General features: G+C 38.7%; 1 protein-coding gene across 2 annotated transcripts in view; it reads right to left on the bottom strand.

Moving 5' to 3' along the window:
• F5 (coagulation factor V) overlaps positions 1 to 12,243 on the bottom strand; it is a 72,242-nt gene that overhangs the window by 18,189 nt on the left and 41,810 nt on the right. For both annotated transcript variants that reach the window (XM_027922887.2, XM_027922886.3), the window contains exons 13-14: positions 4,258 to 6,766; positions 720 to 894 (exon numbers count right to left, since the gene is read on the bottom strand). In XM_027922887.2, coding sequence (XP_027778688.2) covers positions 720 to 894; positions 4,258 to 6,766 — 2,684 coding nt within the window. The remainder of the gene's footprint in view (positions 1 to 719; positions 895 to 4,257; positions 6,767 to 12,243) is intronic.

The raw sequence follows: 12,243 nt of genomic DNA, 5'->3' as shown, positions 1-12,243 counted from the left end.
TTAGTTTGCTATGCTAGCTTCAAATAGGTTAGCTTTAGATAGATAGAAATTATAGTGTAACAATGAAATGTTACTCAGTCATAAAAATATGAATGAAATTGTAGCATTTGCTGGTAAATGTATAGAACTGGAGACTATCATACTAAGTTAAATAAGCCAATCCCCAAAAAACAAAGGCCAAATGTTTTCTCTGATATGCAGATGCTAATACACAATGGGGGGGGAATAGAAGTTCATTGGATTAAACAAAGGGGAATGAAGGGAAGGGAGGAGTAATGGGAATAGAAAAGACAGAAGAATGAATCAGACATAATTTTCCTATGTTCATATATGAATACACAATCACTGAAACTCCACATCATTTACAACCACAAAAATGGGATCCTAATAGAATAAGTTATACATACTCCACATATGTACAATATGTCAAAATATACTCTACTGACATGTATATCTTAAAAAAAGAAATAAAAAGCAAGAAAAAACAAGAAATTAATGTGATATCCTCCAAATTATACTATTTTCAGCATTAAAAATTTTTTTATCTTAAAGTTTGTCAAATGGCTTAGCAAGTAGTCTTTGAAAAGAAAATGTGATTGCTTGTTAATTTTGGAGAATAAATCACCAATAATAGCTCATTCACCGCCTTCACCTTTACAACCTCTGATGCTTATGGAAATTCCTCTGATGACCTTAGTAGCACTCAAAAGTTGACTTACTTGGATGACATCATCCACTTCAGCTCTAATAACAGGACCAAGAATGCCAAGGTGCTCCTCATACTCCCCCTGAGGGTCACGTATGGTAAAAGTGCTATCAAGATACTTTCGAAAAACTACTTTCTTATATGTGGTGTCCTCTCGAATGTCGTCAGTGTCTTCATTGTCCATTTCACTGAAATGATAACAATAGTATTTACTTAAAAGAAGAGATTAAAGACTGTTAAAAGGAATTTAGGAAATTATTTCTGAATGTGATATCTAGCACAGACAGTCTTTAATAAATGCTTGATGGATGAATTAATAAATAAAAATACAGGTCATTTAATATTTTCTAGCTTCCAACTCACATATCATTTCTTAGGTAAGATTCTTTGGAATACATCAAGTCTTTCAAGTAATTCCTCATATTTCTATATATAGAAACCTGGATGAATCTGAGTAAAAAATGACAGTCCCCAAAAGTTATATGTACAGTGTTACTGTATTATTACAGTAAATACAGTCTCCTATAGTATTTCTATAATATATGTAGTAAATTATGTATAATTTATTCATGAGATTTTTTTATCAAATACCTAAGTAGATTAACAAATATAAGTTCATATTAACATAGATTTTAATGTCAAAGGCAGACAAGGTCATTCACCAAGCAGTGTCAGAAGCAGAACTTGGGCTGTCAGGTGACAATGCCCAGCTGAGTTAGAAGGTCACCTCTGTGGAAGGGCCTGGGTGGACAATTGTTTTGTACCCTGAAAGCAGCTACTCTCTGGAGCTGCTTTTGCTAAATGCATTACTACGAAGCTTTTTGACATTGGTCTGGGCAAAGATAGTTTTGGCTATGACTCCGTTAAAAGGTAACAGTAGCAAAATAGACAAATGGGATTTTATTAAACTAAAAATGTGCATAACAAAGGAAACAATCATCAACAGAGTTAAGAGACAATCTGTGGAATAGGAGATAATGAAAACCCAAATAATCTGAATGAAAATGAGCAAAGGACCTGAATATGTTTTTCTCAAAAGGAGAAATACAAATGGCCAACAGGTATATGACAAATGCTAAACATTACTAATAATCAAAGAAATGCAAATTAAAACCACAGTGAGATTTCACTTTATATCTGTTAGGATGTCTTTTATAAAAAAGACAAGAGGTAAGTGTGGACAAGGACATGGAAAAAAGGGAACCCTGAACACTGTTGGTACAGGACACAGTTAAATTAGTTGGTACAGATAGAGTTAAATTAGTTTACAGCCATATGAAAAGCAGTATAGCAGTTCCTCAGAAAATTAAAAATAGAACTACTCCATGCCCAGCAGTGTTACTTCTAGGCATGTATCCAAAGAAAATGAAGAGAGACCCCTGCACTCCACATTCACTGAGTCACTGTCCACAACAGCCAGGATGTGGAATGAACCTAAGTGCCCACCAGTGGTGAATGGACAAAGACAACATGGCATATATCCACAATGGAGCACCATAAACTTTAAAAAGTAGGAAATTATGTATTTTCAACAACATGGATGAACGTGGAGGGCATTGTGTGAAATGAAATAAGCCAGCACAGAACACAAATACCATATGATCTCAATTATATAAGGAATCTGAAAACATTAAACTAGAGAACAGAATGGTAGTTATCAGAGACTTTGAAGAAGGAAAGATGTTGGTCAAAAGATACACAATTTCATTTGTTGGGAAGAATACTTTCATTTCAGGAGGTCTATTGCACAACATGATGACTATGGTTAATAACAGTGTAGTGTACTCTTAAAAAACACTAAGAGTGGATTTTAAGTATTCTCATCACAAAAAGTAAGTATGTGAGGTATTGCAAAAGTAAATTAGCCAGACTGAGATATTTCAAATTTACATATATAGAGAAACATCATGTCCTATACCTTAAATATATACAAACAACAAAAAACTGTGGCACAGCACATTTTATGGAACACTACTCAGCAACAGCATGAACTACCGATGCATGCAAAAACCTGGATGAATCTCTGGAGAATTACATGTTGCATTTATGTAATATTCTTGAAATGACAAAAAATTACAGAATAGAGTCCAGCGTAGAGTTGTCAGCAGACAGGAGGTGGTAGGAAGGAACTAGACATAACTACAAAAAGGCAGCAAGAGGAACTTCTGAGGTGATGGAATGTTCTACATCCTCACAGTTTTGATGTCCGTATACTGATTGTGATGGAAGATTATAGTTTTGCATGATATTACCACTGGGAAAAACAGGGAAATGATATAAGGACTCTGTATTGTTTCTCGTAACTACCTATGAATCTACAATCATCACATAAAACGTTTAATTAAAAATGTAAATACAGGTCATTATTCTCCATGTATTTTCATCAGCTCAGTCTGGGGCCAGTAGATGTCAAATTTTCCCACTGATTCTCAAATCTCCCAAGCCTAAGGAAATAAGTCAAAAGTTCGTCTGTCAAGCCCATCATATTTGTTATATTTCATAACCATCAACATAAAATCTTAGTCTGCCTTCTTTCCAGTATTTTTCCCCTTAGCCATACAACTCTGAGCATAGAACACAATCTCAAAGAACACACAGAGTAGGCAAAACAACTTTGCCATAAAAGTGGGTTGTAGGCCTTGAGTGGGACCCACGATTTTGAAGGAGCTGATTCCTTCCCTTTCCACTCTGCACAGATCCTGAGAGCTATCCCCTCAGGGTCTTCCTCAGATCTCCTCGGACAACTGGTTGTTCCCATAGAGTAATGGGTGCTACCTTTCAGTAGGAAGTCATGGAGAAAGTATTTTAAACAGAGTTCTAATGTGGAAATGTCAGGCATCAGATTAATGGGCTAATGTTCCCAAGTCATACTATACATTGTGTTTATATACTCTAATTACACTTTGTTTTTAATTAATTAGTGTAACAGGTAGCTTTGTAAGAGTCATGAGCTACTTCCAGACAGTTTATGCACAGTCACCCTGTGGTATCCCTGAGAATCTGTAGTTGAGTAAGCCTTGCTCCTTTCCTCCTCTCTCTTCTCTCTTTATATCTTCATCCCAGAATATAGAGCCCAGCCCAATATGGCTTTCTACCCTAAGCAATACTGAATTGAAAACGATCTTTTAAGAAAGTGCATGGATCCTTTATAAACTCTGTGTTGTAAACAAGTAAATGAGAAAGGAGATTTCTGCATCAGAACTTGGATTTGAAGCCAACTTCAATTAAATCATAATGATTAGCTGATAGCTATGAATAGATGAAACTGCACTGGAGCAAGAAGAAGGGGTAAGAACATGTATGGTAAGAGAAGAGGAGACAGGATGAGGCTTATTTACCTCTAGAATATCATAGACATCCCACAGTGACTGTTCCTAATATTGTCCAGGTAATATCTAAAGTAGAGAAACTAATTTTGGATTGATAAAGAAAATATTACAAAATATTGATAAATGTCATTTGCCCAAAATTATCTTCCCACACTACTGGAGCTCCTTTTTTTCAATCAGTAGTTAAAGAGTGAGAATATAGAAGGAGAAAACTAGTCAAACCTTTGTGCAAATTTTGAATAATCCCAGGATATTTCTTCAGCAGCAATATAATAATATTTTCTGTTTCCATTGTTGCTGCGGAGGTACCATGCTGCAATGCTGTCAGGGTTTCTGGAAGAGTTGATGTCTGTCCTAGTATCAGTTTGGTAAGGGTCATCATAGGCGACATACTCCACTTCAACATAGTCTTCTTCACTGCTTTGGACTTCCTTCCTTGGAATGATCTCAATGTAATCTCCATCATCTCCACTAAGGCCCACTACAACCAGTGGATTAAATTCCTCGGATACAAAAGCATCACCGAGTGTTGGAGATGGCAGAGGAGATGGCATGTGCACAGAGTCTGGATAAGGAAAGGTCTGACTGAATTCTGAAAGAGGCAACAACTGGTTAGACTCAGAAGGGTAAGCTGTATGATCAAGATCTGGAGGAGGCAGTGTTGGACTGAGTTTAGGAAGATGGATTGTCTGACCCAGGTCTGGAGAGAGAGTCACCTGGCTGAGGCCTGGGGAAAGGGGCATCTGACCCCCATCTGGGTCCAGATTTATCTGACCAAGTTCTGGTGAGAGAGTTATCTGATCCTCATCTGGGTCCAGGTTTGTCTGACCAAGTTCTGGAGAAAGGGCCACCTGACCCCCATATGGGTCCAAGTTGATCTGACCAAGTTCTGGTGAGAGGGTCATTCCATCCAGATCTGGATCCAGATTTATCTGACCAAGTTCTGGTGAGAGAGTTATCTGACCCTCATCTGGGTCCAGGCTTGTCTGACCAAGTTCTTTAGAGAGGGTCCTCTGGCCTAGGTCTAGGGAGGGTGTTGTCTGGCTGAGGTCTGGGGAAGGGGGCATCTGATAAAGGACTGGAGGTACAGCTGTTTGGCTGAGGTCTGGGAAAGGGGTTGTCTGGCTGAGGTCTGGGGAAGGGGTTGTCTGGCTGAGGTCTGGGGAGGAGGAGGTCATCTGACCTTGGTCTGAATAGAGGAATGGGTAATTGGGATCTGGAGAGAGAGTTGTCTGCCAGCCTTCAGGTTCCAATGAAGGGGACATGTGACCCATGTCAGTAGGGTGGAACTCATGGCTCAGGTCATAATCGAGCATCTGGCTGAGCTCTGGAGGAGAGGACCTGTGACTGGGGTCTGCAGTAGAGTGTGTTCCATCAGGGTCTTGGATAGGAAATGTGTGATAGTGCTCTTCTGGGGTCACTGTCTGAGAAAGATCTAGATGGTAGCTTGTCTGGCTAGTATTGTTTGTAGTGTTTTGATTATGGTCAAGAAGTGAGACTGTCCAGCCAAAATTGACAGATGTGGATGTCTGATTAAGTTCTTCAAGAAGAGATGTTTCATTGGATTTTGGGGGTAACAATGAATGATCAAATATCCTTTCTGAAAATGTGTTGTAGGACTTTCCTCTTAGAGGATTAAATCCTCTTGGAGAGAGAGGAACATGGTATGCAAGCTTCTCTTCCTTTTTCTTTTTTCGTGTTCTGATGAGAAATGGTCTTTTCTTCAGCCCACTATTTCCTCCATCCTGTCTTATCTGTAAGGATTTATGTCTAACTCCAGGAAACTTTGGGTGGTCACTAGGCTTGTTAGGTTTGTCTATAGGAGAGATGCTTCCTCCCCACATCCCTGAGACATTCTGGGGGTTGTTTGGCAGCTTACTAACAGCCACATCTTCATCAGTGTCTTGAATTATTTCATAGCTACCCTTTTCAGAAACCAAATGCCATTTCCCATTCAAAGTCTTGGATGGATTCTTTTGTTTTAAGAGTAAGGGCTCACTAGGAAGTTCCTTCCAGGGTTTCCTTTTGGAAGAAGTGTTGCCATGGTTTAAATGCCTCCCAAATTTGTAGGCTGGTAATTTCATCCAGGAGAACCTGTGCTTTGCTACTCGGTCTCTCTCTGGACTTCTCAGTCCTTTTGCCCCAGGTGGAAGCAGGCTTATCCCTGTGACATCTGACTGCAGAGGATCCTCTAGAGGGTCTTCAGAATATGGGCTGGAATGCTCTGTCATGGAAGGGTTGATAACTGAGTTCTCACCTAAGCCAACAAGGTAACCCCTCGGAGGATCAACTCTTGTGGCTCCTGGGTGAGGAAGGGTTTTCTGAGGTTCTGTGAGGTTATTCGCTATGAGCCTACTAATGTTACTTGGGGAAGAAGAATTTGAGTCAATAGCTGTATCTCTACTTGGGAAAATGAACTCGGAGCTGTCCTCCAGAGCAAGGGCAGTAAGGTTGAACTCATCCTCTTCCTGATTCAATGATGAGTTTCTGAATGACCTGATTCCAAACTCTGAAGCCAGTTTATCCTGATAATCATAGTCAGAGTTGTCTTCTTCTTGTTCATTTTCTGAAGAATCATGCATTTTGCGTGTACCCATGACTGTAGGTGCTATAGGTTCATAGAAATCATATGAGTCGTCATCATCATCCCGGATACATTTAACATCCCTGAATCTCAGCTTGAGGTTTTTGCTTCTTGGATTGGAGTTCATGGTAGTTAGCATCCAAGTTCCTTTAGAAGAGAGAGAGAGAAGAGAAGGCTGAAGGTGCAGGAAAAGATATTAAAACACCAGGGTTCACGGTAGCAAGTTCTTTCTAGTGAACTTTAGCTGGGAATGCCTCAGTGTGGTTGATGGACCACTGCCAGTCTGTGAACTGGATTATTGGTCATGATAACATAGGAAATAAACCGAGAATAGCATATTTAGAAAAAAAATGTTAAAGCAATTTAGCATTGCCGTGGCATCCAAGGACACGATATATGTACTTATCTTGTTTAACAGAATATAGACTAAAAAATATTAGTGGAGATTAGGGAGGGAAAAAAGCTCTTCAGCACAGATATTGCTAGAGTCACTATTATTAACAAAGGGGTGGATCAAGAATAAAATGGGAGACGACAACAAAAGTCCTGGAAGACCCAGCGATTCTCTGCAACTCTCAAGGAAGCATTCGTAATTGAAAAGAACATCTTTGGCAGTGAAAAAACGAATGTTCCTACATGAAATGCCAGTGAACATCACCACTAGTTTACACAAAGATGCCAGGAGGAAAACGGCGGCGAATAGAGTGCATCACCCCCGTGTACCGCGTCACTGCACAGGTGAATAACGAGTTAGAATGACCAAAAGCTATCTTGTTAGGAATTTCCAGCAAAATTGGGGTGCACCGAAACCTAGAGGAAGGATTTCCATCACCGAGGACCAGTTACTGGGTCTCAACCGCGAGTGAACTGTGCGGCCGGAGATCCAGGCTGATTGATCCACGGCCCACCCCACGGCTAGAGACGGAGGGGCGCAGAGAAGCGGCCAGCAACGCAGAGATACGGCGCTGCAGATTCTGTGGAGTCCTGCCGGCTGTGCCCTCACTGAGCTCCAGGCTGAGTTCGGGGTTTGAGAGGGGGAAGGAAGCGGTCCAGTTCTGTCCCCCACACCGGACAGTCTACCAAGGAAGCCAGCGGCCACCATCTTGGAGAGCTGACGTCACCATCGCCAGTTTCTGACAGATCGCAGCAATAGAACAGGTGTGTGTTATTCAGCCCATTTCCCACACAGGAATTCGCATAAAATCTCTCCCCAGCTTTCCGGGGGAGGGATTATCAGAGTGAGCGAGAATAGAGGCGTGGGGAAAGGTAAAGGCACCTGACCTCCAACTCCCCCACCCATTAGCAGGGAAAACGAAACCTGTCTTGCCAGCTCTGGGGGAGTGGCAAGCGGAAGGAATCAAACAATAAGGTGCCGGTTCCCAATAGCCTCGCTCCACACCCAGCAAACTGCAGGCCCAGAGTATAGTTTGAACTGCCGAGAGGCATCACACTGGGGAAGGCCTGGCTAGCAGGAGAAGCCAGGGGACTAGAGGCCAGGAATAAACCTAAGCTAACAGGTTTTTGAGGGGGGGGGGGATTGTATCCTACAGCCAGAGGGCAAAATCTTGGCCTGGAAGGCACAGCACCACCTACTGAAAGCGAAGAAAATAGAAGCCTAACAGTGCTTTTTTTTTCTTGTTTCATTTTTTTAATTCTTTAATTTTTTAATTTTAAATTTTTTTTCTTTTAATTATTTTTTTTCACTTGTAATTTTTTTCAATTGTAATTTTTATTTTACTGCATTTTATTATTATTATTTTTTAATCATTTCTATTCTTTTCTCTTTCTTCTCTCCCTCTCTCTTTCTTGGTTTGCGTCCTTACCTTTTCCCCATCTTTCCTCTTAAGCATGAACACCCAGATTACATATAACTTACTAAATGCAAATAGATGAATACTACGAATAGGTCTATAGACTGCCTAAGCCCTTAACCACCCCCAAGTACTCCTGTCTATTCTCTTGTTAATATCCGCCTGCATTTGAGCAACCCCCCAAAGAAGCTAACATATACTAACCTCCATACCATCAAATTGCCCGACCTTAACATAAAATCCTAAGTCCAAACCTCAATTCTCTATATGCCATCAAAATCTGAAGGCCTTTAATGAAACTAATGAATTTACCTTAAATCATAATTAAATCCAACATCTCTAAACATTGTCTCCTAACACAAAGGAGAGATAGTGGAACTATAAAAACCAAAACAAATTTAAAGGAAAAAACAGAAACACAGCAGTCAAACAGAGCTGGAAAGTAACTTGAGCACCATGAAAAAACAAGGGAAAAAAGGATTACAAACAATGCAGGACAACTTAAATACACAGGAGAACCTAGAGGCATCAGAAAAATGGACAGAGAAAGAACTCAAGGCATACCTAACTCAGATGGAACGGAATCTTAGAGAAGACATTAGACAGCAAGTCCAAACTATGAAAGTATATTTTGAAAATGAATTAAATAAACAAATTCAAATGGCAAAGAACGAGCTCTACCAGGAGATAGAGATTTAAAAAAAAAAAATCAAACAGTAATCCTAGAAATGCAGGAAACCATAAACCAAATTAAAAACTCAAACAAGAATATTACAAATAAACTAGATCAAGTAGAAGTCAGAACATCAGATAATGAAGACAAAGTTTATCAACGTGAAAAGAATATAGTCAACACAGAAAGGATGCTTAAAATTCATGAGCAATCTATCCAAGAGATATGGGATGTCATAAAAAAACCAAACTTGAGAGTCATTGGGATAGAAGAAGGTATAGAGGTTCAAACCAAAGGAATGGACAATATATTGAATGAAATAATCCTAGAAAACTTCCCAGATATGAAAGATGGAATGGACTGCCAAATCCTGGAAGCCAACAGGACCCCAAACATTCAAAACCGTAATAGACCAACTCCAAGACACATAATTATGAAGATATCCAACATACAGAACAAGGAGAGAATATTAAAAGCTACAAGAGAAAGGAGGCAGATTACATTCAGGGGTAAACCAATTAGGTTAACGGCTGATTTTTCATCACAGACGTTGAAAGCGAGAAGATCCTGGAACAACGTATTTCAAATGCTGAAAAATAATGGATTCCAACCAAGAATACTGTATCCAGCAAAATTAAGCTTCAGATTTGACAATGAAGTTAAAATATTTCACGATAAACAAAAGTTAAAAGAATTCACAGCCAGAAAACCAGCACTGCAAGGCATTTTGAGCAAAACACTACAAGAAGAGGAATTGAAAAACAGCACCCAAAACTAACAGTGGGAGGTAACTCAGTAAAGGGAAGGAAAAAAATAACCAAAAAGGAAAAACTAGCCATATTAAAATAAATAAATAAACAAGCATGACGGGAAATACAAACCATATATTACTAGTAACCTTAAACGTTAATGGCTTAAATTCACCAATCAAGAGACATAGGCTAGTAACCTGAATTAAAAAAACAAATCCAACAATATGCTGCCTTCAGGAGACTCATATGATAGGAAAAGACATACACAGGCTGAAGGTGAAAGGTTGGGAAAGATCATACCACTCACATGGTTCTCGGAAGCAAGCAGGAGTGGCCATACTCATATCAAATAAAATCAACTTCAAACCTAAGTTAATCAAAAGGGATAAAGAAGGACACTATATACTGTTAAAAGGAATCATCCACCAACAAGACATAACAATTATCAATATGTATGCACCAAACAATGGTGCTGCAACGTTCATAAAACAAACTCTCCTCAAGTTCAAGAGTCAAATAGACCACAACACAATAATTATGGGTGACTTCAACACACCACTCTCTCCATTGGACAGATCTTCCAGTCAAAAGCTGAATAAAGAAACTATAGAACTCAATAACACAATCAATAACCTAGACTTAACCGACATATATAGAATATATCAACAATCATCAAGTGGATACACGTTCTTCTCAGCAGCACATGGATCCTTCTCAAAGATAGACCATATATTATGCCATAGGGCAACTCTTAGTAAATATAAAGGTGTGGAGATAATACCATGCATTTTATCTGATCATAATGGAATGAAACTGGAAATCAATGATAAAAGAAGGAAGAAAAAATCCTGCATCACCTGGAAAATGAACAATATGTTACTGAATGATCAATGGGTTACAAAAGACATAAAGGAGGAAATCAAAAAATTCTTGGAGATAAATGAAAATACCGACACAACATATCGGAATCTATGGGACACAATGAAAGCAGTTTTAAGAGGGAAATTCATTTCCTGGAGTTCATTCCTCAAAAAAAGAAAAAAACAACAAATAAATGAACTCACACTTCATCTCAAAACCCTAGGAAATGAAGAGCAAAACAACAACAAATGTAGTAGAAGGCAAGAAATAATTAAAATCAGAGTGGAAATCAACGAAATTGAAACAAAAAAAACCTTTGAAAAAATTGATAAAACTAAAAGTTGGTTCTTTGAAAAAATAAATAAGATCGACAGATCCTTAGCCATGCTAATGAAGAGAAGAAGAGAGAGAGCTCAAATTACTAACATATGGGATGAAAAAGGCAATATCACAACGGACACTACAGAAATACAGAAGACAATTAGAAATTATTTTGAAACCCTATATTCCAATAAAATAGAAGATAGCGAAGATATCGATAAATTCCTTAAGTCATATGATTTGCCCAGATTGACTCAGGAAGATACACACAATTTAAACAGACCAATAACAAAGGAGGAAATAGAAGAAGCCATCAAAAGACTACCAACCAAGAAAAGCCCCGGACCGGATGGATATACAGCAGAGTTTTACAAAACCTTCAAAGAAGAATTAATACCAATACTTTTCAAGTTATTTCAAGAAATAGAAAAAGAAGGAGCTCTTCAAAATTCATTCTATGAGGCAAACATCACCCTGATCCCGAAACCAGACAAAGACACTTCAAAGAAAGAAAACTACAGACCAATATCTCTAATGAACATAGATGTAAAAATCCTCAATAAAATCCTGGCGAATTGAATACAAAAGCATATCAAAAAAATTGTGCACCATGATCAAGTAGGATTCATCCCTGGGATGCAAGGCTGGTTCAATATACGGAAATCAATAAATGTTATTCACCACATCAATAGACTTAACCATAAGAACCACATTATCATCTTGATAGATGCAGAAAAAGCATTCAACAAAGTTCAGCATCCCTTTATGTTCAAAACACTAGAAAAACTAGGGATAACAGGAACTTACCTTAACATTGTAAAAGCTATATATGCTAAGCCTCAGGCTAGCATCATTATGAATGGAGAAAAACTGAAGGCATTCCCTCTAAAATCTGGAACAAGACAGGGATGCCCTCTCTCACCACTTCTATTCAATTTAGTCTTCGAAATACTAGCCAGAGCAATTAGACAGACAAAAGAAATTAAAGGCATAAAAATAGGAAAAGAAGAACTTAAATCATCACTATTTGCAGATGATATGATATTATATCTAACAGACCCAAAAGGGTCTACAAAAAACTACTAGAGCTAATAAGTGAATTCAGCAATGTGGCAGGATATAAAATCAACACGCATAAATCAAAGGCATTCCTGTATATCAGTGACAAATCTTCTGAAATGGAAATGAGGACAACCACCCCATTCA

Source organism: Marmota flaviventris, chromosome 12 (assembly GCF_047511675.1).
Source record: "Marmota flaviventris isolate mMarFla1 chromosome 12, mMarFla1.hap1, whole genome shotgun sequence".
NCBI classification, from domain to species: Eukaryota; Metazoa; Chordata; class Mammalia; order Rodentia; family Sciuridae; genus Marmota; species Marmota flaviventris.
Note: the sequence above shows the minus strand (reverse complement) of the source record. Positions and strands in the feature narration are given on the sequence as shown.